The sequence below is a fragment of the Tiliqua scincoides genome, chromosome 3, assembly GCF_035046505.1.
Source record: "Tiliqua scincoides isolate rTilSci1 chromosome 3, rTilSci1.hap2, whole genome shotgun sequence".
Taxonomy (NCBI): Eukaryota; Metazoa; Chordata; class Lepidosauria; order Squamata; family Scincidae; genus Tiliqua; species Tiliqua scincoides.
Window position 1 is genome coordinate 134,527,376 of NC_089823.1, and position 25,027 is coordinate 134,552,402.

Consider the following 25,027-nt stretch of genomic DNA (forward strand, 5'->3'; position numbering starts at 1 on the left):
GTACTATTTCCCATAAGGCAGCTTCCTATAACACTTTTTGGTTATAGCACTCTGTCCTGGGTTACGGTATCATAAAAAAGGAAAAGGTTAAAATCCATAAAACTGGTCAAATGTTTGGTGCAGTAAAGTACAGCGTTTTGTGCTGTCCCATTGGTTCAAAGTACCTGCATATTCTGGCTAGAATTGTCAGGCTAGAACAGTGGTTCCCAAACTTTTTTGCATCAGGACCCACTTTTTAAAATGACACTCTATGAGGACCCACTTAGGTTTACCAGACTTTTTAAAAAGGAGATCCAGAAAGAAATAATATTTTCTTTGTTTGTAGTAATAACCAGAAAAAGACCATCAAACATTTATCTCCCTATATTTATGCAAGCTTGCAACTGCAAGAGCTCAGCTCCTTGCAGGGCAGTTAGCAGCTGTCCTGTAAACTACAGGAGCTGAGCTCTCTGCAGGTTCTTTAATAGCCTCTGGGCTTTAGTTATCTGATCTTTCCTGACCCACAGTTTGGGAACCACTAGGCTAGAATATTCTGCCACATGGAGAGCTGTGTATTCTGGCTAACAGTTTTCAAGGATGAGTCATAACCTGGTTCAGCCTCCTGGGAGTTGTTCTTCCCATCTTTTTCTTCCACTCCCATGTAGGTGGAAGTGACAGCAGTGGTAATCAAAAGGCTTTGAATAACACACTGAGTACAGTATTGGGAACATACTTACATGTGATCAGTGTTATGATTGCCTCCTACAAACGGCATTTTGTTTTATAGGAACACAGTGTTGAGAGGTATTACTGTACAAGGAGAATGAAAGGAAGCAATAAAAAGACAGACAATAAGGGCTAGCAACCCAGAAATAAGTCAGCTGAAATAACTCTAATTGCTTTGACTTGAAAGGTACTGTTGAATCAGACCAAAGGTCCAGCATCCTGTTCCCACAGTGGCCAACCAGGTGCCTTGAAAAAGCCTGAAAGCAAGGCATGAAGGTATGGTGAACAGAACTTCTTCACCATAATGGAAAATACTTATTTGTGTAGAGCTGACCTATTGTGGGAATCTTCAGCTCAACTCCTTGTTCATTGGCTAATGTGGTCCTGCAAGTTTCCGTCTTTTCCTCCATGCTGTTTAACACCTACATGAAACTACTGGAAGATGTTGTCCAGGAGTTTGGAGTGTTGTACCATCAGGATGCAGTCTAACTCTCAATTGCATCAGCATCTGGAAAGCTATAAAGCCATATAATTAACTGCTGTTTGGCAGCTCTGAAGGACTTGATATGGGCAAATACATTGAAACATAGCCCAGGTTAGTTAAGAGCATACTAAAACAGGATAATCTCCTGCTCATTGAAAGCTGATTGAGGGGAGGGTAATTTGTTCTAGATGGAGTTGCATTTCCCTTGAAGGTGCAGGTCCATAGGCTGCAGCTATGCATCGGCTTAAACTAATACACCAACTGCAGCCTTCCTGAATAAAGCAGATCTGTCTACGCTGATACACATCACATCTCATTTGGATTACTGTAATGCACTCTACTTGGGACTGCCCTTAAAAGATTGTCTGAAAACCTCAAACTGATGTAGAATGTGGCAATCGGGGTGCTGTCCTGTGCCTGTTGGTCTGAGCATGTTGCACTTGTTCTCTGTGATTTGCACTCGTTTCCCATTTGTTTTTGGGTGCTAGTTATGATCTGTAAAGCCTGACATGGCTTGGGAATAGGATTTGTGTACACTTTCCCATCATGAAGCTGCTCTCATATTGCATTAATCACCTGAAGCTCTGCTCAGTATCATACCACCCAATAGGTGAGATTGGTGGGACCACATGACATAGAGTTTTTGTTTGGTGGCAGCCCCTTCCAACTGTAGAACTCCTGCCATGAAGTCTTTTTGAAACCACTGCTGTTTTCAAATAGGTGGTGAAGCCTTTTTGTTTGGTATGTCCTTTTCTTGATTTGTGGTATTCTGTTGCATTTGTTTGTGGTTTATTTAATTGGATTTTATTGTTTTATGAATAATGTAAACTACTTAGTGGAGCCCTTAAATGGGGTGGAAAGGTGACCTATAAATATTTTAATTAATACAATCAATTCACATGCATGTACTAGGAGAAAAAATTTTAAAGATTCAAAAGTGGAATTGCAAATATTAAAAACAGCCGTTTATTACATAACTGTAACAAGTGATTGGTAATTGCTGTACCCTTAATATTAGAGTGGGGAATGCTGAGTCCCTTACCTTTCATCCCTTTTTAATTTCCTATGTTTCTAGTTAATTTGGTCTCAGGCTGTTTTTGCTTTGCCTCCAGTCTCAGGTCCTTGGGCCACATTTGCAAGAACTTTTGTGTGTGAGTAGATGGATAAAATAAAACGCCTTATTCAGATAGCTGTAGGATTTTTAAAAGAAACACATTAACTTAAATACAGTGATATAATGGGAGCTGTTCAAGTTGAACATAAATAAGATCATTCAAGGAAACATTGACATGTTTAAAAAAGATTTTGTCTGCCTGTGCACCAGATCTTTCCATATATTGGTAATAACTGGATTCTTCTTTCTTCAACAATTTGTCTAGGGCAGTAGCATAGCTAATGATCGGGTAGCTTGGCGCTGAACTCAAAATGATGCCCAGGAAGTGATGTCAGAACCAGAAGTGATGTCATGCCCAGGCTTTTAAAAAATGGAAATGGGGGAAAACCTGCCTCCTCTCCCCAGCATCTTGCCACCCACTTGCTCTGCCACCTCCCTCCAGCCAGTGGCATAGCTAAAGCATCTATCTGCTACCTGGGGTCAAAGAAGATTTTGTAGCTACCCCATGACAAAAATCAAATTTAATTAAGTAAATAAATAAAAAGTGCATCCCTTATTGGTTAGAGACACTGTTGAGTGAAGGGGGAATGGTTATTCTCTCCCTGCTAAATATAAGAGGAGCACCCCTTCAAAAAGTGCCTCTTTACCCAGTTAGTAGGGGTATTATGATATTTGGAAATGAGACCTGACCATATTCCAGCTGTTGCCACTTCCCTCTGTCTGTTTTGTCCCCATTCTGCCCACCCCCATTGCCATTCCCCACTCTGTTTCACCCCTCCCACTTTGAGAAGGGGCCCAAAATAAAATTTGTTCCCCCTGATAAAATTCCTCTCAGAGGCCCTTTTCCAATGAAGTTTGTTTCATTGTATTCCACATTAAATTACCTTTCCAATGATATATAACATGATGGTATTGTTCATACATATCAAGGTTTTCACAATTTTGGCCACTACTGTCAAGCTCAGCTTGTTGCTCCCCCTTATGTTTGTTGCCTGGTGCACTTGCTACCTCCTGCACCCCTTCAGCTATGCCACTGGGCTAGGGAACCTGCTAGAGGAAAAACAGTGCACTAAACAATGTGTGCATGCTCAACACCTCACTTGCTAGGGGCCAGATAACATATTAGAGCATGGGGACAATATGTGATCTACTCCATATGCATATGTGTGAACCCTGTAAGTACTACTTGTCCAGGATCTAGTGGAATTTGGACTTTGTGCCAGTAAGCTCATGGTCTTACTTCATGTTTCCACTGAGGGTACATGGCATTATTGGAAGAAAACTGGAATTGCAGACTTTCTGTTGTAGTCTGTTGATGAGTTTGTACTTCATTCCCCTAGGCTTTTTGGCTTATCCTATAAAGAAGAAAAATAGTAACTAAGGGTGTGAGCTGGGAAATCCCTGATCCATCTCTTTTCTTGACAATGAATTTGCTATGCTGTTATAATGGGCTACTATTCTCTTCCTCAGTCAGTAGTGTAGTGCTCCCTTTCATGCTGTTAAGGATTACAGAAACTCCCCTACTTATGAACATTAAATTTATGAGCAAACACTTTCAGTCTTGACTTCAGGTTTGCAGCCAATGCTTCTATATACCGAAGCCGCTAGGGAGCATTCCCTGCAGCTTCACAGGGAATCTGACAAAGTTTGGTGTAAAACTGACAGCTACAGCAATGGAGACGGGGGCATTACTGTATTTATGAACAAAACAACTGATGAGCAGACCCCAGGACAGTGTCCCCTCTAAGCTGCATGACCACACAGCTTGGTTTTTAAAAATTGTTTTAAATTGATGAATAACATAATTAAATAAGATTGTAAATCAGAGTATTATAAAAGTAGAATATGTGTAGAGAACAAAAACTAAGAAAAGTGAACAAAAAAGATGAAAGAAAAAAGGAAAAAAAATATAAACGAATGTATGTAAATATACATCAATGAATTCAGTAAAATTAAATATGCATTAAGTAAAGGTTTAAATATATAAAAACCCTCTATGAACAGGAAATGACTAACAAAACTATAATGTGTTTAAAAAATTTGTCCATATGAAATTGTCTTCTTTGTGCAACAGATTCAAATGTAGAAAGGGTTAAGAGACGCTCTGTCCACTGAGAGATGACGGGTGGACATTTCTCCTTCCATGTTCTCAGTGTAAGTCTTTTGGCAACAGACAGGGTGCAAGGAGTCCACTTTTGTTGATAGAAAGCTTCTATATGATAGGGATATAGTTCCACAGGATATACATACCCCCATAGAAAACATGATCCTACCTTACAGGTTCAAAACTAACCTTCATCCCCATTTTTAAGCAGGCCAAGACCTCAACCACTGCTTTATGAGTAAAATAGTACTTTTGGAATAACTCCAAGGTGACACAAAAGTCCATCATGAAGATGCTATTTAGAACATTAATAAATTGTCTTTCACAACTTTGAAATGCTAAATAATTCAGGTAATTCAGTTATAACTAGGGGCCAAGATCCAAAGAGCCCCATGAACTTGCATATAAACTGATACACAGGGGGTCTCTGCTAAGTTGGTTTCCAGCTATGCCAAAGGTTTTCCATTATCATGAAAAGGTTTTCAGGGGGCAAGTGTAAGTAGTCTAAAAAATCCTGGTGTGTGCATGGAAGCAGCCTCAGAGTTCCCTGGATCCCAACAGCAGACAATTAACCCTTACAATATTAAAAGTGATAGTAATCTCCTATACTTAATGCTTCAGAGTGTTTCACTTTAATTAGTTTTATTCAAAAGCTCGTAAACATGTTGGGTTCCAGTACAGCATTCCCTTGAAGGGGTTCGTGCCACTGCACAAACCTCTTCCATAGCTGTGCAATGGAGCCTCTGGATGTTTAGAAAACGTGTTGGGAAAGTCACAGCCCGAGTTGTGTGGTCCAGCTGCAATTTCAGCTTCTCAGTTTTAGATGTGCTTATTGAATCCACTAAGAAAAGGAAATCCACAATCAGTTTATATAAATACTTAATGTCATTAGAAAAATATGACCTTGCCTCTCTTTGGGATGTATGGAATCAAGAATTGGGAATGTCCTGTTCTACAGGATCAATGGAATAGATTGATCAATGAAATTGCTTTGACAAATACAATTAAAATTTCCATTGATCTTAAACTACCTTTGATTCAGTAGAAGATTCTCTTTAGGGTTTATTGGAGCCTAAAACGAATTTTTAATAAGAGACTAATTCAAGAATCCAACTGCTAGTGCTGTGGTGAATCTGAGGCAACACAACGTCATATGCTTTGGTCCTGTACAGTTATTCAGTCTTTTGGGATGGAGGTTCTCAGTTCTATTAACTGGACTTTGGAACAATCTTTTCTGCACACCTGCTTTGTGTCAGTTGCATTGGGAATCCGAGCCTGCTGGCTGAAAAGAATAGGAAACAAAAAGATAAACTTCATCACAGGGTTGTTCTGTGGATGAATGCTACTTTGAGCTCCTTGGAGAAAGGGCAGATAAAACGGTAACAAGTAAAAATAATACCTCATGCTTTTTTTGACAATTCACCTCTCTAATTAATGTGTACCAAACTTGCAATCTTCATAGTTTTTATAAACTGGCTACATGTGAAAGTAGCAAGTGTTTTGGAATTTCATGTTAAACCATTGCTGTATCTCTTTTTAAGCTCTGTGTTCACATAGTTCGATAGTGTGAAAAATTACAAAATGTAACTGCATTTTTCTCCTTCCCCCTCCCCCTGTGATTTCTTACAGATTTGAAGAACTTGTGAAAAAGTTCAAAGTAGAATACCATGCTGGTGGATCTACTCAGAATTCCGTTAAAGTGGCCCAGGTTTGTCACTCCTCCTAAAAAACAAAAACAAAAAAATTAATTATAGAAGTTCGCTGTTGAAACACATTTTGACTTACAGTTGCATACATTGTGGCACAGAAATACAACTTAGGGCGCGATCCTAACCCCTTAAGTCCGTGCTTTCCAGCATGGACATAAGGGCAATGCAGCTCTGAGGTAAGGGAACAAACATTACCTTACTTTGAGGAGGCCTCCGTGAATGACACCCAACTGCAGGATGCAGCACGTGACCCATTGGCACCGCTATGCCACTGCTGGAAAGCACTGACATAAGGGATTGGGATTGCGCCCATAGTCTTGTGTTTTCTGCCAACAATATGAAGAATTGTACACCCATGAAATGACTGGTGAGCCAGAGTTTTGACCCCCTCCCTTTTCTCATTTATTTTCCTTTCGTATTTCCTATTTACTTTGATTTGTAGCTCAAATAGGGCTTCTGTCTTGCCGCATAACAGACAGGATCAAGAAGAGGAGGTAAGCAACAGATCTAGCAAGGTGGGAGGTGCATTAATGGCAGTTTATCTCACTGTCGTAGGAAAAATTGTTCTAATTTCTAAATAGTCATCATTCTTGTTGTATTTAGGTGGCATGTTTGCTTTGCATGCTTAGTGGAGAATTAAAGGTAGGAAAAATTTTCTTTGGGTTGCAGCCTTGCAGCCTCAGACAGTAATTATGTACTTGCAGCCTACAGTAATTATGATTGTTACCTTGCTGATGTGTTTTGATCACTAAAATCAAAGCTATCTTTGGACTTGACATGAGGGGCATAAATATATAATACATGCTGATCAGCTCCTGGGAGCAGAAGGCTTTGAGGTAGGAGGCGGTGAGGAGGCAAAAAAAAGGATCTGGTCTAAACCAAGTCGGAAGCCCATGTGAAAATTGATTTCAGGTGTGAGACACAAACATTTATTTAGATCAGGACTCTCCAAACTTTTTGGCCAGCGGGCTGCTTGAAATATCTGGCGCAGTGCTGAGGGCAGGAATAAAATTTAAATATAAAATTTAAATAAATAAATTAGAGATGTAACTTAGATGAATGAATAAATGAATGAGTGGGCTCATTCACTCAGCCTCTCCGACCCTCAGAACGCCCTCCAGATGCAATCAGAGCACAGCTCTGATCATGTTCAGTCAAGTGGGCTAGAGGCTTTCAGGAGACAAGTAGCTGGCTGCGGGCTGGATAGAGGCTCGCTGCGGGCTGCATCTGGCCCCCGAACCGGGGTTTGGAGACCCCTGGTTTAGATGAATGGTATGAAAACTTGGGGAAGAGCAGGCTCGGAGGCAAGAATTTAGCATTGCCAAACTGTAAGGCAGGGAGCACAGCACAGTTATTGATTTCCATGGCAACTAGGTAAATGCTGGTTGGGCACTTTCTGTAACCTAGTAGCCTTGATGTGTTCCCATGTTGTCCCTCTAATATAGAGATTTTACAGCTTGAGGTCCTTATTGATAACTAAAGGTAAGTCTGTGCTCTCTAGTACTGATGGGGTCATGTGCAGTCTGTCTAAGGGCCCAGTCCTATTCAACTTTTGAGCACTGATACAGTTGCGAAGCAGATCCATGATAAGGGGACAAGCATTCCCTTACCTTGAGGAGGCTTCCATAATTGCATCCCCACTGTGGGATGCAGCATGCACCCTGCTGTCACAGCTACATCGGTGCTGGAAAGTTCTATAGGATTGGGCGCTAAGCTATATATTGTTTTCGTAAGTAGCCAGCGAAGTTGTTGCGTTGGAACTCCTAGCGTGTAATTTCTGAATGTTACAGCCAAAGAGGGAGTATAGCACAGGACAGGACATTCATGAGGACGTTTTGGAGAGTATTAGACAAGGTTGATTGCTGCTGCATGCATGTGTTCAGGCCAATCGTATTGGGTGGCGATACACAAAGGTGTTAAATTCCAGAAGGTGAGTACTGTTGGTCTGTTTTCCCCCTCTCCGAGAGAGCGAGAGTTACTTAAAAATCCTGTGGTCCCTTTATTTAGATTATGAATGCTACAACTTCATATGCACTTATGTGGAGGTAAGCCCTACTGAATGCGAGAGCTTGCTTTTGAGTAAACACTAATAGTGTATTAATTTAAGGCATGGCACTGGTGTAGCAATGTGTCACATTTTAACAAACTGGCAGTGATGTGGGCTTTCTGCAAAAAAATTCTGGAGCCGTAAATCATTTGGGATCTGATTTAGCTTGTTTACTTGCATATAGTAAACAAAACTTTTAAAAGTGCCATGTTACTTTTTAAAGCTGTATAAATATCTTGTCAGTTTTTTTTCTTAATAGCTACGAAGTAGTTGAACTGAAGTGTTTGATCAGAAAAAAATTACTGTGGTATAAATATATTCAAACAAATTTAGAGCTTATTTGGAAATTATTTTTATTGGAATACTTATTATTTTAAGACACGACAACTTAATAGCATGCACTTCCTTGATATGCTTAAATTTAAAGAAACAGTCAAGGCACTGAAATAATTAATTTTAGTGTGTTGAAAAGGCTATGCATTTATATTATTTATGCATCCATGCTTCATAGGGAAAGTAACCTGAAGATAGTTAATTACAATTTTGAAACTGCCCAATTTGTCTGCTATTGCATTGATTTAGAAGGATACAGATTAATTTTATGAAGCAACACATCTTTAGAAATTGAAATTTTTTTTGCAGAAAAATAGCAGCAGCAGAAAATTTTCTGGAAGATTTTCCACCCTTTACCCACAAGTCAGTCTTACAGAATTCTAGTATAGATGCCCCACCCCACTAAATTTATGCTGCCTACTTTAAATACCTACTAACGGGAATTATGTGTACATTATTGTGTTCTAGGACAGGGGTGTCCAAAGTTTTTGGCAGGAGGACCACATTGTCTCTCTGACACTGGGGCTGGGGCAAAAAAATTAATTTAAATTTTAAATTTGAATTAATTTACATAAGTTTACATAAATGAATATATTAAAGATGAACTTATATGAATGAGTAAAGGTCTTGCAATAGCTCAAGGCCTATAAAAGACCTTGCACAAAGCAAGGCTGACCTTTCATTTGCTGCTGCTACTGCATCACAGACATGAAACAACAAGCAGTGGAGGGAGCCCTCATCCCACAGCTCACATGAGAGGTCAGTCGCCTTCACGCTGAGAGCAGCTGCATCCAGTGTGGGCTCCAACAAATCTCTGGAGGGCCAGATGCTCATTGGAGACTGGGGGCTCCCTGAGGGGCACATTGAGAGGCCTCAAGGGCCGCAGGTGGCACCAGGGCTGGGGTTTGGGCACCCCTGTTCTAGGACAATAGCCTAGAACTAGGCTCTTGGAGTGTCATTCTTTTATGGGTGATGTTTTCACTTTTTAAGTATAATTTTTAAAATTTTCAGGCAGCCTGAAGGTAACTATGAGCTTCTAATAGCAATCTCATTTAAGGAAGAATTGCGCTAATACAGTGGTTCTCACATATTTTGGCACCGAGACCCACTTTTTAGAATGCAAATCTGTCAGGGCCCACCAGAAATGATGTCATGACCAGAAGTGACATCATCAAGCAGGAAAATTTTTTGCAATCCTAGGCTGTGATCCTACCCACACTTACACAGGAGTAAGTCCCGTTCACTGTCTTTGTTAAAAGAATATACATAGTAGTTTGCACTTCTCCAGATGCAGTCACATATCATGGTAGCATCAAGTCTAATATATTAAAAATAAAATATTGAAATGAATGGGGACCCACCTGAAATTGCTTGAGAAACATTGTGCTAATGGGTATGGATCCGCAGTTAAGTGAAACAGCGGATACAGGTGGCCTCCTTGTATGTCAAATAAGCATTACCTTGGTGACAAGGAAGTTTTATCTCTATTTTCTCATTGTTGTTTTGTTTTTTAAAACTAAATGGGAATAAATTGATAGTGTTCCCAAGAATTCATTTTGTTATACATCCAAATTTTTGAGAATGTTAACTTTTACCAGTAGTTTGTGATTACTGGTAAAAGTTAGGATGTATAGCAAAATGAAATCCCTATCCAAAGAGAGTGTTCTGCCATATGTATTAACTGTGCCTGTCACTGTCCTGAGACTTTATCCCCAAGACAGGCTTTAGAATACTTCAATTCTCTTTGGGCAAAATTCGTACATCTTGTTATGATAAGAAAGCAGACTGCACTGCGGCCTGAAGGTCTGGCATTTATGACTTCTTCCTAATGTGATACTATCTGTCTGACTTCTTTCTCCTGTGTTCTTCAGCAGCTGTACAATTAGGAGGGTGGTGGTATTTTGGTACCAAAATGTTATGAACTCCCATTCTACATTGTGCTCTATGTTTACATTATAGTAGCTATGGAGCCCAAGAAGAATATTGAAGAATTTACCAGGCTTCAGCCAGGATTAGTACTCAGGCCATCAAGTTCTGGGACCTGCCTGGCAGTCTAGATGAGTCAGAAGCAGTTGTGTAGTCTAAAATAGGGAAGACTCAAGTTCCAGAGCAGCCAACAAGTTTCAGAAGGGCCAGAGGCAAGTGAGTAAGCAAATCCAAATACAGGTCAAGATTTGTGGCTACAATTGAGGATTCAGAGACCAGAAACAGTTACATGCTTGTAGCTGAGGTCTGTACAGCAATAGAAAAGAAGCAGAAACTTAGGCAGAGCCAAAGACAAGTTGTTGAAACTGAGGAGCAGATTCCCAAGTTTCAGATTTTAGAAGGTCTAATCAGATAGGGATTGACAAGTCAGCTAACAAATGGATCTTAGAGTCTGGTCTGCCAAGATTGCAGTGGAATCAAGATGCTGGTAACTCAGGAGGTAAGGTACTGGAGTCTGACTGCAGGGAGCCTCCTCTTCCTTTGGTGGTAGACAAGGAATTATGAGAAGAAAGAAGTGGAAACTTGTATCCACCTTTTGCCAGTTGTTTTGATCACCTTGGCACATGTGGATCCAAAATATCACAAAATGGTATTATGGGTGTTTGATGGACCCTGCTTCTGGGAATGTAAATGACATTGTAATATTTGTTGTTTCTTGTCTTGGAATAGTAGTTTTGTGTAATTGGGACTGGCTGCATTGTTGAGATCGAGTGAAATAGTTGCCTCAGGCAGCAGATTGACAGGGGTGCCCCATGTTGTATTCCTGCCTCCTTTCAGCCTCCCATGAGTTCATCACTTTGGATGTCTGGGCCACTTGCTTGTTGCCATGGTTAGCTGGCCCCAATACTTGCTTATTGTATTCGCTGTCTGGACCAGCTACCTGCCCACCTGTATCCCCTGACCTAGCTTGGTCACTGCTACTCCTCTACATCCTTATTGTTCTGCTGTTCCCCATTTCAGAAAGAAAGAGGCTAGGGAGAAGAAAAAGAAGTGGGTATAATTGGATGGTGGCCTAGAGTATCTGCCTTAGGAAATGCTTTAGATTGCTCCTTTTGGTCAGTTCTCATCTCAAAACAAAGCATTTAGGGAACTGAAAAAGTAGAGATAGTTTAGTGGCAGAGGATCAGATGGTATTAAAAGGTGGTGGGATGTTCAGGGGAAGCCATGATGTTCATGGCAACTTGCCATCCCATGTTTGAGGGACACCTTGGACTAGCCCTGTGTGTGATGATGAGTATGTTGGTTTAATTGAACTACTCTTCACGTATTAGGATATGTCCAATGGTTTGGCATTTCCGTTCTGTTTGAAAGTTGTTTTAGAATGTGGCTGTGGTCCAGGAGAATTTAGGTTTCTTCAATAACAAAATTTTAGTTCCCTTGAAGATAAATTGCAAGTTTGCAGTACGGTCTGCAAGCTGAGTGTTTGTATCTTCATTTACATGTGTATGTGTGGTGTATTCCCTGATAATGACATTGAAAATGTCAACATCAGGTCAAAAGCATTATTATATTTATCATGCAGAACAATTACTGTGTTTCATTGTACTGTAGATAAACACTCTCCTCACTAGCTGTCAGTAGCAAAGACATTGTAGAGGGAGGGATTCTAAGAGGGAGTTGGAAGTAATAGTCATAAGAGTCTGTATTGTATAATTTTTTTGAAAACTTCCTTAGTAAGTGGAAATACAAAGTTGTTTTTTTTTTTTTTTTAATTTACACATCCTAGTCATTCCCATGGGCCTTCTTAGCAAAACAGTCAAGGCTGCAATTAGATACATTGAGACAAGTGTGATTATAAGTATTATTACAAGTATTTCTATACTGCTTTTCAACAAAAAGAAGTGTGTCCTTTGAGCAGTACACCCATATTCCTTTGGGGAGGTATTTCAAGAGTTGCAAATTTCAAGTGCCTGTTAATAACATTGCAGAAAGGCCTAAAAATAGTTCATACTTCATAAGTGGCAGGCAACTAGTGGTCTGTCCAAAATTCTGATAGTGAAATTACATGGGCAAAATGTAACTTGAAGTAAGGCTAGAAAAAAAAGAGGGAATTATATGCAGGAACAACAATGCAGGGACAATAATCTTTGTAAACTGTGTTAAGTGTTAGGTGCCTACCACAACTTCAGTTGGCAACTTAGTAAGCTTTAAGGTAGAGGGAAATTAATTCTATGAAGACGTACTATATAACTTGCCTATAAGTCAAAAATTGAGCCTGAAAACCTAGGTCAACTTACACCCAGGTCAATACAGTAAATAAAGCGGAAGCTTCTAGGAGCTTCTGAGGAGCTTCTGGGACGCTCAGCAGCTGTCTGGTGAAGTGGGGGGTGGAACTGGGCTGAGAAGCAGGATGTGGGGGTGGAAGAAAAAGGAGAAATTTTACTAGTGATTATGGTATTCAGAGGCAGCTCTTTTGGCTTCTTCTCCAAAAGGAAGAAGTGCAGGCAGTTATGGGAATTGTAATCTGTATGAGGGCTGCAGCTATGGAAGTGCAGCACTTACTCCTCACGACTCCCATAAGGCCCCTTCATCTCCCTTCCAATTTTTTTTCCTTTTTGCTACTGCTTCAGAACATTCCTGACAAGTACTTTTCAAAGAATTTCATGCACCCCCAAGTTTAGGGGTGTGGTTTCTAAAACACCAGTTTGTCATCCTCATTTCCATATGAAACAAAGTCCCAGGTTACAGTTCAGTGCACCATTACTTAACCCATGGAAAGCAATGGGTCTACTTCTGAGTAAATCAGATTGCAACTATGTGTCGTTGTGCTTGCCACACTTAGTCCTTATTGTGGAGATCAGAATTTAAAAATTTAAAGAATAAAAATGTTTCTTATTTTTTAATAAATTAGAGACTGTACAGTTCTTGGGTAACAATTACTGGTAGAGTATTTTTCAGGATCTGGCCTTGGGGAAACTAAGAGAAAATTATAGACAGGCACCCCCTAGGTTTAAACCCCCCCCCCCCGACTTATCTGTGGGTCATAGAAAATTCCGTGTGTGAGATCGACTTATGGTGAGTGCCTGCGGTGGTTGAGATGCTGATAGTGAAGAAATTGTAGAAAAGTAGAAAGTAGTTGGAAACAGCAGTATAGTAATTTTGTAAGGAATGAACACTGAAATAGTAATCTATACAAGAAGCTTCTGTTTAAGGTATGATATGTGGCTATTGTTTTCACTGCCAGTTTTATCTCTGTGTTTTGCATATTGATATACTGGGTAAAATATTAATATGATTTGTATGTAGGCTTTGGGATTAACAATTAGTAGATCTTGAACTGACAATATATATTGATTTTGTTGCTCTGAGGGAAAATGTGTCTGGGTATGTATGAGGAGGAACTAAGGTCAGAATAAAAGTATTTCTCCTTACTACTCCATTAGATTTTTGTCTTGCAGGCATTTTGTGGTAAGCATTGGAAGTTCTCTTAATCCATGTGTTTCCTCAATTTGAAATTGACATGGAACAATGCCAAGTCATTAGCTACAGCTGAGAGCAGCACAGAATTAATACACATATCTGGTAGAGCTTTACTTTATAAATTGTCATTGATGAGTAATTATTGGCAAATGTTCCTTTGTGCATCTGGCTGGCATAATGTTACAGTGGAAAAATACCTAAGTAACGCTATAATGACTATTTTTCATTGGAATCATAGAAGGATTTATATACCTAAATCACAGCAACTCTTTGCCATGTTTCTTTCCTATGTTAGCCTCATTGGTTGTGCCTCTGGGAAGTAATCAAAACATTTTACAACTCTCATTTCCTATGAATGGCTGGAACAAAAATCTAAAATAGTATAATGCAGTGAAGTTGTGAACCAGCATTACATTGTTACTTTATAAATTATGTCGGTAATGCTGCCTTGTGTTTCTAGTAACACAATGTGAAATTTGATTTGCTCTTTTTTATATTGTGCATCTGTTTCCACAGTGGTAGTGCAAGTGGTTACTTTTTGTTAATTCTTAGTGAGGTTTTTTTTGTTTTTGGGTGAGTGGAATAATTAAAGACATTTCAGACTAGGAACCAAAATCAAGCAGAAGCAGGTTCATTCTATTCCTCATGCTTTTTAACATTGTACATGAAACATCTACGAGGGGTCATGCAGTGAGGTTGGGGTTGAGTCAGGGCCCATGAGAGGAATTTTATTGGTGGGTACAAAGTTTCTTTTGGGCCCCTTCCCAAAGGGGGAGGGGCAGTGGGGGCAGGCAGGACAGAGGGGAATAGGGGGAGGGTGCTAACAAATAGTCTTTGGAGCCCAGGTCTACTAGGCTTCTTGATGCAGAGCCCAAGTCTACCTGACCATGCAGCATTGGTAGCTAGATAAAGTAATATGGAGAACAAAACACACTCCTAAGTCTCTCTAAAATCTTTGAAATATATAAAATCCATTGCAGAAAATTAGCAGCATCGTATTTAGGCTCACATAAGAATGGACCAAAATGAACTTCAGCAGCAGCTGTAGCCCCGCAGTTGGGTCCCTGAGCTTCTATTTACTCCTTCATGGTTATGGGAGCCACAAGCCAAAGAGCTACTGAGGCAGACCAGTTTCCTCCCAGATCTGATACTGTGTTAAGGAGGGTCATGGATGCTTTTCTGGGCCTGATGTGTATGGCTTGCAGCACTAGGACACTGCACGCATGTGGTTGTGTCCCAACATCATGCACCAGCAGCGAGTTCAGGTGAGACTGGAAAATGTCAGATCCCCGGAACTTTCTGGGCCCCCTCCTTTGGCTCCTGGGCCCCCTTTCTGACCCTGGGCCCGGGTACAAATTACCCCCTTTACCACCCTCTCCTAGGCCCTGAGTTGGGTGTCACCGATATCCAGATGATACCCAGCTCTATCTCTCCTGATCTGGACAGAACACCAAATACATTTGGTTTGGAAATTAGGAATTTGATAAACTTGTTCTAGATGGGGCAGCACTCCCTCTTTTGGACCAAGTTTCCGCTTTCGGGGTCTAGAACTCAGTTTTGAGCCTAGATGCCCGTCTTTAGTTGATTCAAACTCATGCATAGGTGATATCAAAATTGGACTACTGTAACATGTTGAATGTGGGACTACCAGGGAAGGCTGTCTGGAAACTGCAATTTTTACAGAATGCAAGTGTACACCTATTAACCAGGGACAGGCTTTGTGACTATGACATGTCCCATGGTATAATCTGTTCTAGCTTCCTAGCTTTTTAAGACACTTTTCAGAATGCTGGTGATGACGTATAAAGTCCTTAATGGTTTAGGACAGGGGTGTCAAACATAAGGCCCATGGGCTGGTTGTGGCCTCTGCAAGCTCTTTATCCAGCCCCCATAAAAATTGGGCTCTCCTAGCACATCTCTTCCAGCAGTACTGCTTCTGCCGTGACTCAGGAAAGGAAAGATGGAAAAAGGCCTCAGAAGGCAAGGAACACTATGGTGTAAGGGGCAGCTCAAGAGAGGTGAGGTGAGAAACTGCCAAGGTGCAGGGAGAGCCCAGTTATAATGTGGGCCACCCCTTCAGCATTGCTGCTTCTGCCAAGGCATCACTTTGCAGACCACTTCTCAGTGGTCTTCAGAAAGCCCTCTGAGCTGCAAGTGCTCGGCTGCAAAGTGATGCTGCTAAGCTGCAAAGTGACTCTGTGGGAGAAGCAGTGCTGCTGGAAGAGCAGCCCATGTACTAATTGACCTCTCCCGTATCTTGAAAATATGATATAGATTTGCACATTTTCTCTTCTATCATTTACAGCTAATGAGTTTCTGTGTGAGAACAAAGTGATTATTCTGGCCATCATCTCCTTAATGACTTCACTTTCTGCTTAATCATGTCATTAAGGAGATGATGGCACCATGGAAGATATTCAACCCACAATAAGAAAAGAGTGTGACACCCCTGCTTTAGAATCTAAATACTTGAAGGGCTACTTCTCCCCATGTGTATCTGCCCAATTAGTAAGAACATCTTGTGGGTTCTGTCTCCATTAGAAATCCATTTGGCAGTGGCACATGACAGGATCTTTTCTTTTTTGGTCCGCAGTCTTTGGAATACCTTTCCAGTGGAGGTTAGATCTTCCCCTTCTCTGCTGACATTTTGGACAGAGTCAAGACCAGTGTTCCCTGTGTCTGCACTGGTGCTCAGACTGCTTTGGCAGCCACTTTTGAGCTTTTTTTATGGATAACAAAGGGCAGGACATAAATAATTTTACTGAGTTTTATGCTATATTTGGTTTTGTCCCTCCTCAAAAGTTTAAACTGAGAATTTTCCATTTTCAATGTTTTTTATTTCTGTAACTTAAATAACTTTTATAGGTCATATGATCTTTCTGACTTTGAATGGCTTAAAATATTTAAGAAATTAATAGCTTCCATATGGGATATCTGCCTAAAATATGCAGCGTAGAAAGAGCCGTTTAATGTTTTTTAACTTGTTTCAGAAAAAGATTAAGGTAATCATACTGATGTTTCTGTTTCTACAAAGCTTTTATTACTACTATCGCTTTTTCAAATCCCAAACATTGTTGCAATGGATAATAGATTAAAAAGGAAATTGGATACATTTCTTGGATTAAAGATTGCTACTTTTGGCTTTTAGGAAAGGAAAACATTCAAAAGCTGAAGTTATTGCAGGTCATATTTAATCACAGCAATGACTAGAACCGTGTTTTTCTACATGTGTCACAGTTCGCTTTCTAAAAAATAAGGCTGTTGCTTCAGAACAGGAATGTTAACAAGTGTATTTTGGAAGACAAAATATTTTCTTTGTCTTGGATACAAGAAAAACCTGTCTCTTGCCATAGAACTGTTTATAACGCCGAATGTCTGCTATCAAGAGGAAATTTTATTGATGTGCTGATCTCCATGTTTCTAAATGTTGCAGTCGGTCAGCCTACCACTTATGCAATTTACAGTAAAGATATATTAAAGAAGGTAGCAATCAGATTTAGGTGTGTTGATGATATACTCTTTTTGAGCAACATAACTTCATTTTAGCACAGTCTCTTTATGTATACAAATGCTTTTGCAATAATTCCCATTGAGGTATACATGTGGAAAACATGGAACAAAGTTTATTTGGCTTCTCCCCCCCCCCCCCAAAAAAAAAATGTTATAGCATGAACCACCAGAGATCTCATTGGTCAGATTTTTGTTTAAATTCGCTTGATTTTCAGTTGCAGTTTAGTGCATTCCATGTCCGTTTCTTCCACAGTTTTAATTTAATGGAGCAAAAGGTTACACCAGATAAAGTTCAAAATAATCATTTGACTTTAAACATTAACAAGCCACTGGGTCCAGATTACATATGTCCAAGAGGTATTAATGTGTCAGTAAGCCTTTGGGCATCATCTCTTAGCATCTCTGTTTTCATTATCGTTTCATATGCACCCCAAAAAGGTTTGGGCACAAGTATATGTCCATCCTTTGTAGTGAAGACAGAAGTATTGGTTTTTCATAGTCCTTTCCTTCGATAATCCTTTCACTCTTTGTGATCCTAATAGTTCATTTTCTTTCACCGTGGCTAGTTTTGTTGCTTCGGATGTGTACAAAGACATTTGCATTGTTTTAAATAATTTTAGCAGTGTTCGTGGGTTTTCCCCCCACTTATTGTCAACTTTCATTTGTTCTGCCAGAGTTTGTGCCCCAAGTTGAGTTCTCACTTGGGCAAGGTTTCTTATAAAAGAATCCTTGCCTTTTTATAGCTACCTTGACTTTGCTTGTTAACAGTGCTTGCATCTTCTTGGACCTTTCCTAATTTCTTCAGATCAGCTATACATAGTATGAACACAGCTATTCTTCATGGAAGGGGAAATATGTTTAAGGAGAAGGCCCCAGACCCAACTGAGCAAATAGAGATCTTGGTGGGGAAATCCCTGGACAAATGCCATGAAGAATATGTTAAGAGTTTGGTTATGAAGGAACTCTATGCATGGGGCAATGTCAGGCGCAATGTAATTGCATGTATACAAATATGATACATAGCTGGAGAATTTGTAGAGATGCTGACGGAATTCTTTGCTAAAATTTCTCCCCAGATTTTGAGGTGTCATATTACTGAAAATTCTTACCGCAAAGCCACTGATAATGTTGGAATCTGTAGTGCTTATGGTTTATTTTTTCAAGAACTTGTACATTTCAGAAAGGCAACATAAAACCAATAAAAGAATATTTTTCTTCTAGGGGAGCTGGGTCTTTTTCCAATTAAAAAAAATCTTTAAAATTCACCTTGTGCTGTTGCATGCCTACAGAGTGGCAACATTTTAAAAAATGGGTATCTTCAAGGAATTAATTTTTTTTCCTTCACAAAAGCAGGTCTAATAGTTGTTTTTTTAAATTTCATTTTCCATTCTCCTGAAGTACATATGTGCTCCAGTAGCGTAAAAGTTAATGGTGATAGTGAATAGCAAAAAGACTTTTTCCAGAATACATTTTGTTTTATGTCTTTGGGATTTCAATGGAATCAACATTTTTGTACTGGTGAAGCAGAGTCTTTAAAATTCTGCTTCTTATAGTTATTCTGAATTTATTTATTTGTTCGTTTGTTTATTATATGACACATTCAAATCACATTTCAATAAAAACATAGATTAAAATACAAAATATAAAATGTAAAATCTAAAATATTAATAAGAATCTTACAAACTTATATCTAAACTATAAATATAATTTTTACTTCATTTGTCACAGCCGGAAAATTAGTGAAATCTCCATTATAAACTCTTCTTTTGTTTTGCCAAATTCTCAGTCCAAGCTTCACTTGGAGAACCTATGCCCACTTTAAGGTAATTAGCTCCCCTGTGTTCCTATGACCCTAGTTCTGCACAGCAGCACTGCTGGACTCCACCACCAGGGTAGCTTGCCTGTTCAACCTGCAGAGGTCCTTCTTCCTCCCTTCTCCTGCCAGCAGCTTTTCCAGCCACTACAGCAACACCTTGGTTCTCAGCAGGTCTTGGGAGTGGCAGCCACACACCAGTCTTGAGCAGTCTTTGTTCCGGCAACCCTCCATCCCATCTGTCTGTTAGTCATTTAGTCCTTTGGTCAGTCAGCAGGTCCAGTAGTCCATCAGCCAGTCCATTAATCCAGGGCTTCTCAAACTGTGGTGTTGTGACTCCCAGTCTGTGGGCCCTGACTCTTTGTATTCTAAGGCTCTGGTGTTAACCCGATGCTTGCCTGCCAGAGCAAGAGGCCACTGTTGACACCACACCCTAATTCCTTGAAGGATTTTGTGCATTTCCATTGCATTTTCTGTATAAAGAAATTTTTTAGAAATGTAAAATATAAGCACCCTCCATAAGTTTTTTTTTCTTTTTCATTTGAGGAAGTGGGGGGGGGGGGGTTGGGGAGGGAATGAAGTCTGCACAAAATCTATTAGGAACATTTAGAAATTTGATTTTGTTGTCAGAAGGTAATTGGAAGGAAAACCAAGATCATGTTGTACTCATGAAATGGCATAACCAAGGAATCTGTTTGTCGCAAAATCTATTTGTCTGTTTGTTTAAAATGCTTAAACAGGAATCTGTCGCTAAAGTATTTAGAATGGAATATATTGAATGGCACATACTGTATATATTGAATGGAATATATTGAATGGCACATACTGTATTAGGGCAGATGGGGCCCATGTATACTAGATATTGAAAGAAAAATTCAAAACCATCTTCCTTATAGCATAAATGACCAATGTATATGATCCATAAAATTGTCATCGGTTTTTTGACAATTGACAAGATCCATCATGTTGCTGGCAGGTGACTCATATCTCCCAATGATTCTACTAATAAATGACCCCCCCCCCAAATGCTTGTGGCACACCTGTGGTCCATCCACGGCACACCAATATGTCTCAGCACATTGGTTGAAAATTGCTGCTCAATAGGCTTGCTAGCAAATATGAGCTTGACTAACAATCCTTTTGTTTTCCTAATAGTTCATTGTTCAATAAAGTTTATATTATGTAGGATCATTTCTTGTGCCTACTCAGGCAGTAATTCCAGTAATAGTTTGAGGTGGCATAGTACCCGGCTTGTCTATGTGTTTGTCTTGATTTCCTGTCTGGTTCTCTTTCTGATGCAATCTAAATAGAACCCTCAGTTCTACCTCGACTTACTTTGCTTCTGACATTCTAATTTGTTAGCATTTTTCATCCATTCATGCAGTGCCTGAAGCACACCTTGAGTGCCTGAAGCTACTTTGTTTTAACTAGTATTTACATTCCTTACATGCTATATTGCAAATATAAATTTGCATTAACTGTCACTTTATCATCTTGACAGCCTCTTAATCTGCACCTTCCCTCTTTGTCTGTGGAGAATAAATAAATGAAATTACATGTTGTTGTACTTGTGGAATCATGTAATGATATCATTAACATATTAGTAGAGTAGTTAGCAAAAAAATTACATAATGTGGTGTTTCTGTGTTAACTACTAGGACAACAATAATAATTCTAAAGCTTGGCAGTGTTTACTGATAAAATGCTTAAACACATTTTGTTTAACTTTAAGGTTTAGTGTGTCCATTGCGCTTTCTTACAATAATTTTTGATGCAGATTAAATACAGCTTTGTACTGATAGTGTGAAAATTTTGCTCTAGCAAGCTGGTATTAGACTGAATAAAAGTTGCAAAATATTATTTATATTACAATTTATTCTAAAACATTTGTACCTACCTCTGCTGCCCTTGTAAGTCAGCCCAAATGTTCCACAATAAAAGAAAAGAAAAAACAGATTAGAACAGTGGTTGAAAAACCTTTTAGCACTGGGAGCCACTTTTTAAAATGATACTGTACCAGGACCCTACTAGCATTAAGAGACTAAAAAAAAGTTTACCAACTTCTCAGGACTCTGTTTTTATCCTTTTTACTGTGGGGGGGCTGCTTTCTGGAGCTCCATGTTCATCAAATCTGGGCCATTGTGGGGGCCTTGTGTTCCCTTTCTGGCCCTCAGTAAGAGTCAAGGCATTTGTAAATGCTTGGCAGAGGTCTGTTTTTTCAAACACCAGGATGTAAATCCTCGTTTCCATTTGAAACGAAATCCCAGGCTACAATTCAGTGCACCATTACTTGACAATAACACCCATGGAAAGCAATGGGTCTACTTCTGAGTAAATAGGGTTGCAACTATGTGCAACTGCACTTGGTCACAGTCGTTGCTTGTCTGTCTGCTGTGAATTGAATTGCACACTTATGTACTATAAGTTGTACGTTATATGTAGAGCCTCTGGCTTAACACAGCAGGCACCTTAAAGAAGGATTTGATTAATGGTGCTACTGGTATGTTGTTTACAATGCACTTACTCTGATAGTGTTTACGAAAAGGTTGTGAAGGCCAGAATTTAAGAAGTTAATGAATGAAAATATATCTTATGATCTTTTACTGTATTATTAATAAATTCGAGACTGTACAGTTCTTAGGTAGGTTATTTGATTTGGACGCTGATAAAATCAGACAAAACTATAGTCAGACACCCCACTAAATTTAAACCACCCCCAACTTATCCAGGGGTCATAGAAAATTCCATGATTTTTGACTCAGACCCTGCCCTCAACTTATCTGTGAGAAAAACTTATAGGCGAGTATCTAAGATAAGTCAGGCCAGTTAGGACAGGTCAAATCTGTGGATTTGGAACTAGTTAAAACTAGTAAGTTTTAGTTTAGCAGGTTAGTGAAAATTGTGGATCCCAAATCTGCAGATAGAGAGGTACAACCTGGTTTTCCCCCTGTGGAAACGTATTCCTTCACATTGTATGCCAGGAGGGTTCTTATAGGCACGCGTCCAAACACCTGTTCATCCATCTAGACCCACTTTGGCATGCCCATATGGATGTCTCCAGAATTTGTTCAAACTGGTAATTAGATTAAGGCAGCTATCCCCTGGACCTGCAGAAAGGTCCCCGCTCCTCTTAAATATTGGGGGATTTTGACCATCTAGTTGTTGCTCTTTCTTGTCACGTGTGAGTTGTGGTAAGCTGGATATCTAGAACCTCTGCATCCACACAAGGCACTCCAAAGCTCTTCAGGAACTCAGTTAGCTATAACTGCACTTTTGAATTCTTTATTTGTTCCTCTCTGCCACCTCTCCTTTCTATCTCCACCTTCTCTCCCCATCCTTAGCTTCAGAGACTGGGGTGAAAAAGTAGAGAGTCCATGAACTCCTTTCCTGGAAGTTGCCCTTTCTCTCATGTCTTCGGATGGACTAAGTACTCCTTTGCTACGTACATTCACCACTCTAAGCTACGAACGTATTGGTGGTTGGGGCATAGCAATATTTATTATTTATTTAATTTTTTTTGTAGAAGGAAAGGCTGTTTTTGTATACAATACTTTTATTTCTATTCTCTTACAATAAAACAGTGATCTCTCTTTGTCTCTTTTTTGAGTGTTGGGTTGGCTGCAACAGTTTTACTCAAAAGTAAACCCATTGTTCAGTAAGACTTGGGCTGTCATCCTATCTTACTCACTGGAAACAAACACCTCTAGTGATAGCGAATAGTCTGTCAGTACTCCATTAGTCTCTTCTAGCAGCTGTGAGTCTAGCATTCTTCTCTCTGCTTCCTTTTCCCAAAAGTTTCTACTTGCAAACAAAGAGATGAGTCATGAGTGTAGCAGGGGAATTTGAGAACTGTAGGTAAGTGAAACCACATATATGGGACCCGCAGATGGCTGGGTGGGGGTCTATACAAGAGGGAAATAAATGCTGCCTCCTCACAGAGAGAGGAAATGGGGCTTAGAATATAATGAAGTGGATGAATTCTCCATTAAAGGGATCCTGTTGCTCTGCAAGGAGGCAGCAGTATCTTCTTTTATATTTAATAGGGGGTACTCTTTCCAGCATAGTGTCTGTTTCAGTGGCTGTTTTGCTGGTATTTTTTTAAATAGCTATTTTAGATTGTGAGTCCTTTTGGGACAGGTAACCATTTATTTCCTATAAAAATTGCTTTGTGAATATTTTTTGTTGAAAAGCTGTATATAAATATTCTTAATAATATCAGTTCAGCTGAGTTCTGTGCATAATGATGCATGTTTTGCTTCCAGAAGTATCAAAGCTCTGACTAAGCATGCATTTAAATTGCAGCTCACTTGCTTAACCTTTTTGCAACCCACAGAAGCTGCTAATGTGATTTGAAATGGAGATATTATCATTTATTTAAATATCTCTTAGGAAACAATTATAACTAGGTTTTTAGCATGGTGGTAAATTGATGTAGCACTTAATTCTTAGTATAGAGTGAGTGGATAAGCTTAGTGTCTATAATTATGGGAAATTATGATGACACCAGTTGGCTGACTCATCCCTGACAGCCTAAAACTTAAGTATTGTTTCTTTGGGACTCTCATTATTTTTAGAGCACTGTTCGTTCTAGTTTTCTGCTCTGTTTTGCTTTCCCATTTTCAAGAGAAGCTTATACTTTTAATATTGGAAAGCCGATCCAACCCACCTCCTGAAACCATCCACCCTGTAGTCCCAAAAAGATATATCCACTTGGCCTGTAATGGTCCTAAATAAAAATTCAAGTTCATAATTCTATCTCTAAGACTTATAGTGTAAGCAGACCAAGGACAGAGGCTTCGTTTGAGCATCATTCTCTCCCTGGGTGTGCGTCTCTCTGCATTGTGTCTACCTCTTTTCTTCTTAGCTCTGTTCCCTAATCAGTAGTTCACACATGTGTCACATCTGTTCTTATTTATGGACATGATGTCTGGCCCCTATGTGGAAGAAGATTGCTTACCCTGGCTCTAAATAATACTCGGTGTAAACACTGTGCATACTGTTATAGCACACTAGATGAGAAACTTCACTTCATGTACAGGCATCCCCCGATTTCTGATGGTTCATTTTTCGACAATCTGCTCCTTCAACACATTTCAGTTATACCTGGAACTCATTCACTAAATGCTTGTTCCACTCTTTCAACCTCTCTTCACTGTTCTAAAGGCTAAAATTGCCCTCCCTCATGTTGATTTGCCATGATACGGCATGGTGATTCAAGCTGTTTTGGGGTGTGTGGGTGTGGGTGTGTGTGTGTGTGTGTGTGTGTATGTGTGAGAGGGAGGGAGGGAGGGAGCAATTTGGATCTGGGTCTGTTTCCATTCCCAAAGGTGTTAATGAGAGTCCATTTGCAGAAGTCTTTGTGTGACAGCAGAAATTTGCAAGATAAAAAAGTCATTTGCAATTTGCTAGCTAAAAAAACATTGGCAGCAACATTTGTAAACTAAGAAAAGATCAGGTTCCCCCTTTTCAGCTGTTTACGCTTTTCAGCACTACTTCAGTCCCTAACCTGTCAAATGAGTGGGGTGGGGGGGGGATGCTTGTATTTCATTAACATTATTTTTTCATCTTTCTTTACATACCCTGTAAGGAAAAAGAATTTAGTGCACTTCACCCTTGCTTCTGTTTTCCTTTTGCTATCAAATCACACAGCTGCACAATTGACTGGTCCCCAAGCACTATTGTTTCTCTTGTGTACACATGTTTCTTGTGTTTTAAAAGCACTGTTGGTAACCATGTGTCCATCAAATTTTGTTGCACTATGCAGTGGCGTAGCTAAGTGGGTGCAGGGGGTAGCAGTTGCAC

General features: G+C 39.7%; 1 protein-coding gene across 2 annotated transcripts in view; it reads left to right on the top strand.

Moving 5' to 3' along the window:
- The window catches only part of ADK (adenosine kinase), a 259,891-nt gene that overhangs the window by 88,408 nt on the left and 146,456 nt on the right, over positions 1 to 25,027 (top strand). For both annotated transcript variants that reach the window (XM_066620531.1, XM_066620532.1), the window contains exon 4: positions 6,037 to 6,115. In XM_066620531.1, the coding sequence (XP_066476628.1) occupies positions 6,037 to 6,115 (79 nt within the window). The remainder of the gene's footprint in view (positions 1 to 6,036; positions 6,116 to 25,027) is intronic.